Source organism: Suricata suricatta, chromosome 7 (genome assembly GCF_006229205.1).
Source record: "Suricata suricatta isolate VVHF042 chromosome 7, meerkat_22Aug2017_6uvM2_HiC, whole genome shotgun sequence".
Lineage (NCBI taxonomy): Eukaryota > Metazoa > Chordata > Mammalia > Carnivora > Herpestidae > Suricata > Suricata suricatta.
In genome coordinates this window covers 76485730-76492724 of record NC_043706.1, presented here as the reverse complement: position 1 = coordinate 76492724, position 6995 = coordinate 76485730, and the positions used below count along the sequence as shown (strand labels likewise).

At 43.6% G+C, this 6995-nt stretch overlaps 1 protein-coding gene across 1 annotated transcript; it reads right to left on the bottom strand.

Moving 5' to 3' along the window:
* Positions 1-347: 347 nt before the first annotated feature.
* PNRC1 (proline rich nuclear receptor coactivator 1) lies at positions 348-4540 on the bottom strand. The gene is made up of 2 exons (XM_029944698.1): positions 3855-4540; positions 348-1693 (listed from the first exon to the last, which is right to left on the bottom strand). Exons 1-2 carry the CDS (start codon positions 4392-4394, stop codon positions 1250-1252), a joined length of 984 nt encoding a protein of 327 aa, XP_029800558.1. The 5' UTR covers positions 4395-4540; the 3' UTR covers positions 348-1249.
* Between the last annotated feature and the right edge of the window lie 2455 nt (positions 4541-6995).

Sequence of the window (6995 nt, the reverse complement as noted above, 5' to 3'; positions counted from 1 at the left end):
TCCACCTTAGAGATTTATATGCCCTCATAACATCTTACCCTTTTCATGTCTGAGTATTGCCTAATTAGACTCAAAAAAAGCCTTTTTTTAAACTAAAGATAGATTTAGCTATATATACACAAACTAAGCACCGCACAGGGGAAATCTGTGCCTTAGCATTTTAGAACAAAGTTTGAATTTTAAAAATACATAAGCTACTGTATTTCTTTCAGCAAACTCTAGAATCCAAATCTCCACCTACTTTAACATCAATTATGCTTCCTTTGGTTCAAGTACCACCATCCAGTATCATAAAAACCAAAACAAGTGTCATTTTCTTTCATTGAAATTATGTAAGTCAAATGGTACTTTACGAAACAGTTTATATAAAAATATATTCTACGTTATAACCAGCTTTTGACCAATTTCCATTGCAAAATGGGGAAACCCTCCCCTTAGAGGTAGTAGGGTGAAATTATTGGACCCTCTAAATATCAGGAGGAAGGACAATTAGTAATACTAAGACATTCAGCCAGTAAAACGGAAAGTTAAAAATCCATCTCCTAGTCACACAAACATGAAAGTCACACACAAAGAGTCAACACTAGTATAAAAGGGGGGGCCAAATTATATTATTATTTAAAAATTTGATTACAACCAATTTTGTTGGCATTAAAATTAGAGGTATTTTAAATTTGAATGGATAAAACAAAAACCAGAAATTAAGTTTGGTAAAAATGGGAATAGGAGTTTTCCAGTTAATTACAGATTAGAAGGCAAAAATCAATTTAGAGAAACACAGACAAACCCCATGTTTACAATGATTGTGCCACAGATTTAAACTTCAGTAGTGCATTAGTAAACTGTTCACATTTAGATCTTCACCTTGAGATTAGATAGCTTTCTTTAAAAAAAATCTCAGTACCTTGTGCAAATAAATCGGTCTTCCATGTGCCTTAGCACACTTAAAATTTCTCCACTGTATATATACAAAACACCTACCATTTGGTAGGGCAAAATACATACTTTCATAACAAAACTATAATGTACCTCTCAAGTATGAACAATATACACATAATACATGGTATACAGTATTTACAAAATATAAAATATAATACAAGTTGTAATTTCTTAAACTCCTCCTTTGCACTTGTATGTTACAAGGCAAATTTCCATTTCTGTACCAATTTTCTTTTCAAGAGTCCAGGGATTTTGGGGAAAAAAACCAAACAAACCAAAAAACTGTTTTACAGACATACTGCAATCAGATCTAAGTTTGAACTTTTAGGAGAGTTTTTAGGTGTACCGCCATCAACTCCCTATTTTGGTTGGAGTTTTCAAGAGGGCTTCCCATCCAGTGACTAGGAGGCTTTGGAAGAACACTAGGGGAAGGTGGGTCACTAAACTTTGCCCCAGCATAATTTTCCTTTTGGTTCACTTCCGTTAGAAATGCTGATTTCTTCAAATGCATATTTTTAATGTTCTCAGTATTTTTAAAAGGCTTTTTTTCCTGCTTCTGAATTATATCAGATGAAACAGAATCCTGCCAAAAGTTATTTTCATTTCTTTTCGCAGAGGTGATCTTGGTTAGTGGTAAATTATATTTGCTTTTCTGTCTGTTTATCTTTGGTTGTTCACACAAGTGTATACCATGAACAAGCTGGACATGGGGAATGGCAATTTTCTCCGATTTTCCCATCTTTGATTTTAAAACCTACAAAGACAAGGAACATACAAGTGAATACACTTCATGATAAAAATTACTCCCGAACCTCACACCATGTATCTAAAATTTTCTACTCCTGGACTTTAGTTTTCTGACTTGATTAAATGTTTATGTGCTCACTGCACTTATCAAATAAGCACATATCTAAGTTTACTACTAAAAATATAATCACCACTGCCAACAATATGGATTGTAGGGAATGGGTTCTAATAAGGGGAAAATATAATCAGTAATCCCAAGTTAATCTTTCTGTAATGAATTCCCTTCCAAACATGCAAAGTCAGTGGCTTTACAATAGGATATTGCCAAGAGAAATTTTCACATGCTTTCATTTTGGTTGGCTGAATCTGATTAAAAATAAAAACTATGTTCATAGATTACTATTTACCTTTTAGACAAATTCTTTTAAAAATTCCAGAATTGAATAAAAACTGTATTTTAAGTGAGGAAATGTTTTGATAATGGCTATTAAGTACACAGAAACATCTCCCACCTTCTAAAAACAAAATTTCAGAAATTTAAGTGTCAAAAATTTAAATATACACGGGGCGCCTGGGAGGCTCAGTCGGTTAAGCCTCCGACTTCGGCTCAGGTCAGATCTCACGTTCGTGGGTTCGAGCCCCGCGTCAGGCTCTGTGCTGACAGCTAGCTCAGAGCCTGGAGCCTGCTTCCAGTTCTGTGTCTCCTTCTCTCTCTGCCCCTCCCCCTCTCATGCTCGCTCTCTGTATTAAAAATAAATAAAACATTAAAAAATTTTTTTAAAATTTAAATATACGTACTTATAGTATATAATCAGAAAACAGCTTCCGCCTGCCCCACTTTAACAACTGCTTTAAGAACTTTAGGGCACCAATTCTAACCATATTCGTTAACTCAAATGATCCTTACAGGAAGCCATAACCCGATGGGAAAAGTATTAAGGCAATTCATTAGGATCACTGCCCTTCCAACACTTGTAATATGGTAGGGTAGCAGAACACAAAAATAGAAAGTTAGGGCACAAGATAACATTCCAGGTCAATAACTGCCAACAGCGTTCCCTGGTTTTAACAGTTCTATAAAAGAATATTACTGGTAACCAGGAAACAAGAAGTACAAAAGCTCGCTTTTACATTATCACTAATATTTAAGAGCCACGGAATTTTAAAACCAGAATCTAAGATAATTTAAGTAGCCACGGCAGTCAAATTTGAGTTTTTTCCAAGGGCACAGCTAGAGAGAAGCTACAACTCTCTACAGTATTCTTCTAACAAGAAATGGCTGACTTTTTATCCCAACCCAACACTACGAAGACTGGGTGGCTTAATGTCAATTTACCTTACACTTCTAAAATTTCATCATTCTGGACAAAAGTAATAAAACTATCTTCCATTAATAAAGACCAGTATAGTATAAAGTCTTATAAAACAATTCCATTCATCTAATAGACTAGCATGCAAATGTTATCGTTTCTAACAGGCAAGAACTGCTACTGCTCGTGCCAACTTTTTAGAGATAAAAAGTACAGCTAAGCAGGTCTGCGGGCAAGGGACAAAGCCCCAGTTGGGCTGGGGCCGCATACGGGGCACATCTCTTCGCAAAAAGCAAGCCTAACAGAATGGAGCCGCCTGTGGCCCACCAAATCCCATAACTAGTCGGTGAGAGTGCACGCGCACCGCCAACTAGTCTTGGAACTACCAACGGTCTGGGAGCCGAAAGCCGTGGCCCACCCCCGCCCCTGCCACTGCCAGCCGGCCTCGCCTCCTTCATGAGCGCCCGAACGCGGCGCACGTAGCGCGCGCTGACGTCAGCCTCCCGCGGGCCCCTACCCTCCCCCAACCCACCGCGGGCCCGAACACCGAAACCCCCTGGAACGAGGCCAGCCTTCTAAATCGGGGCTGTTGCTGGGGTGCTGCTGCTCCTCTCATTGGCTGGCTTCCGGGAGCCAATCAGCAGCGCCAGCGCATGCCTCCCCCCTCCCCCTCCCTCGCCGGGCTAGAACCAAGCGGGCGTCACGGAAACTTCCCTCCCGAGTAAACAGCCCCCCCTTACCCCGGCCCCCCCTTCCCGACCGACCCCTCAGTGCAGGGCCCCAAATTCCAGAGCCCAGCCGGACCCGTCTACGGGCCGGAACTCCCAACAGTCCCCAAGTGCCCCTCGCGGCCCTTACCTCTCTTCTGAACGAGGGTTGGCCGGCCACTGCGGGCGGCACCGGGCCAGGGAAAGGGCTCGCTTCCTCAGTTTGGGTTGCGGCCGCAGGAACCGGGGCCAAATTGGCGGCCTGGCCCAGGACTTCCTGCGCTCCGCTTGGGCCCGTCGCGGGGCTCCGACCGCCCTCAAGACTCGGCCGGTGCTGCTGGTACTGGTGGAAGCGGCTAGGCAGCTGCCCCGCCGGGCTGGCCCGCACCCTCTTCTTTCGCCGCTTCTTTGGCGCTGCCCGAGGGGTGCCTCCCGCCGTAGCTATACTACAGTTGGACAGAGGTGCTGGGGCACGAGGCTGAGGGGTCAGACAGGGACCGTCTCCCCCTAGGAAGTGAGGGAGGAAAAGGGTAGGAGGAAGTGCCCGGGGGTCCGGGATCCGGGGTAAAGGCGGCGGGGCCGTGGTCACCATCGGGAGGGCCCCGAAGTAACCGCGGGCGGAAAAGCCCAGGGGCGCAAGACGGCTGCCCAGGACAAGTGGCTCCCGCTGTGGGACGGAGACGACGGTCATAGTTCTAGGAGGAAAGTGGCTCAGCAAGAGGAGAAGGAGGAAGTGAAGCCAGTGATCACAGGGCGGCGGCGGCGGCTGCTGCTAGGAGAGCCCGAGTGGAGCGCGAATCATGGTTCGGGCGGTGGCGGCGCAGCAACAAATAGCCTCGGCCTCAGCACCTAGTGTTGTTATCAGAAGCTCCGCCCTGTGCCCGCCCACTTTCTTGCGGAAGCCCAATCATAATGCGACAGAACAGACCACGCCCTCAGGCTCTCCCTCCACCGCCTACAAGAGACACACACAAACAACCAGCTTGCTGCAGCCCCGCACAAAGAGCGCACATTGCGCAGGCGCTGCCCACGGGCTCTTTCGGGAAGAGTCGGTCCCGCGAACAATGAAGTTCCGTTTCAGCCCCACCTCCCCCCAACCTTCTTTTTCGCCCCCCGCACCTTGCCCTGAAGGCAGTGGTCGGACTGCTAGATCCTGGCTGAATTGGGAAATGGGGATTGGGGGCCGAGAAAGAGTCGAGAAACATCCCGGTCACTAATGCCTTCTCAGCCACTGACCTTGGGGAAGTATTTTTTATTTCAAGCCCTGCCTTTTTCCTTTTTTTTTTTTTTTTTTTGAGATTTCAAAGAACGTTATAGGGATTTCGTTCTTAGCAATCGTAGGACTATCGGTCCACATTTAAATTATATTTGGCGAAATGTGACTTACGGTTTTTTTCAGTACTCAGGCTACCAATGCTGCTCATTAGCCAAGGTAACCAGAGTAAGAAGGAAGGGAGTGACTTACAAATTGAAATTGGCCCCTTAATATATAAAGAATTCCCCCATAAATACGTAATTGAGCATTGGAAATGTTACTGTCTTTATACCTAAAGGTTTGGGATCACAAAACGGTGCATGACACTGCGGAGGAAGCAAAGAAGGAGCCTTGCGTCTCAAAGGAGAAAGTGAAACAGCTCTGCAACATGACATATTTTGTTAGCCGTGTGTTAGGAACACTCACACTTCCCTCTCCTCCCTGAGCTCACATACAAAAAATAGTGGCACTTTTATCAAGCCCTGTTATGTCAGAAACTGTTCTTTACATAAATCATGTCATTTCAATCTCATGATAACCGTAAGGAATATGTACTATATTTTAAACCCCTTTTGTGGGTGAGGAAACTGGCTTAGAAAGGCAAAAGGTGGGACGCCTGGGTGGCTCAGTCGGTTAAGCCTCCGACTTCGGCTCAGGTCAGATCTCACGTTCGTGGGTTCGAGCCCCGCGTCAGGCTCTGTGCTGACAGCTAGCTCGGAGCCTGCTTCTGGTTCTGTGTCTCCTCTCTCTGCCCCTCCCCCTCTCATGCTCTGTCTCTGTCTGTATCAAAAATAAATAAAACATTTAAAAAAAAAGGCAAAAGGTACTTGTCAAACATCATACAGTAAGTTAATAGAGTTTGAACTCTAGTCCAGGGATGGCAAGACCAAAGCTTTAACATGGCCCATACTACCTGCCACACCAGATTGCAGGTTTTTAGCCTTTCTCCAATATTTTTAAGGTTTGTAGTGCTTAATAAATGTCTTATGACTTAACAAAGTAGAACAGACAGAATATCTAAAACAATGCATCCAAAACTTTATGCAGATGGTATAACCCCCTTGTAAGTTGAGCGAGATCTGTATAAACTTTTCATAAGACATTCCATCATTACTGATGACTAAGTTTTATCTTTTTTTTTTTTTGCTGGATTTTACTAATTTTTCTGTTTCCAACGTGATGCATGGTAAGTGCTCATGTTCATTGGATGAAAGGAAATAGTATACTTCCAGAGTTGCAAAAGATCAAATTCAAATCTACTAGTCTGCAAATTAATGATGGTTTCAAGATCAGGTGAGGCGAATGGCCTGGCAAAAGTTGGAAAAGAAGAAGCAAAGATTATGGAGACTCTGGGAAGATCTAATTTGTTCCTTTGTTTTTGTAAGAGTTCATACTTCTTCAAAGCACTTTTTCATCTAATTCATTTTATTCTCATCCCAATCATTTAAAGTAAAATAGACATAAGTTCTATTTTACCTATGATGTAAATGAAGCTCTAAAGATAAACTAACTTACCTACGAGTCACAGAATGAGTCAGCTACTAAATCCATTGAACTCCTAATGCTTAGGCCTCTTTTCACTCTATCCCAAGGCCTAAGGTTTGGCTTTATCTGGGGGTAATATCACACTGTCCTAAAGAATAATTTACCCTCCAGGAGGCTGCTAACTGGTAGTCAGTTTATAGTGGCCCTTGATGGAGGACACCAATTTGTCTTTGTGTATCTCTTGGGTGAATGGTGGAATTATTATGTGGTATGTAGTTTATACTTTTGAGGCGTGATGAGTAGGCCTCATGTAAGACCCTGGATTCTGTATTTTAAGAAAGGTACTCTTGCAAATGCGACCACGTGGGTGATGGGTGTTAAGGTGGTGCCCACCATGAAGAGACAGGGAGCTGGATCACCAGAAGAGAGCAATCCAGGTTTTGTAAACCAATGATTGGATTTCATGTCACTCTGTGTATAGTTCCTATGAATCCTTAGCCTTTAGGAAAGCCTACTTTTAATACTCAAACCTGTTTTCATCTGTACTGTATG

Bases quoted from the DNA above. Each gene is read 5' to 3' on its own strand.
- PNRC1 (XM_029944698.1), bottom strand. From the start codon at position 4,394: ATGACCGTCGTCTCCGTCCCACAGCGGGAGCCACTTGTCCTGGGCAGC. The intron at 1,694-3,854 runs GTAAGGGCCGCG...TTGTCTTTGTAG, and splicing joins AACCCTCGTTCAGAAGAGAG to GTTTTAAAATCAAAGATGGG.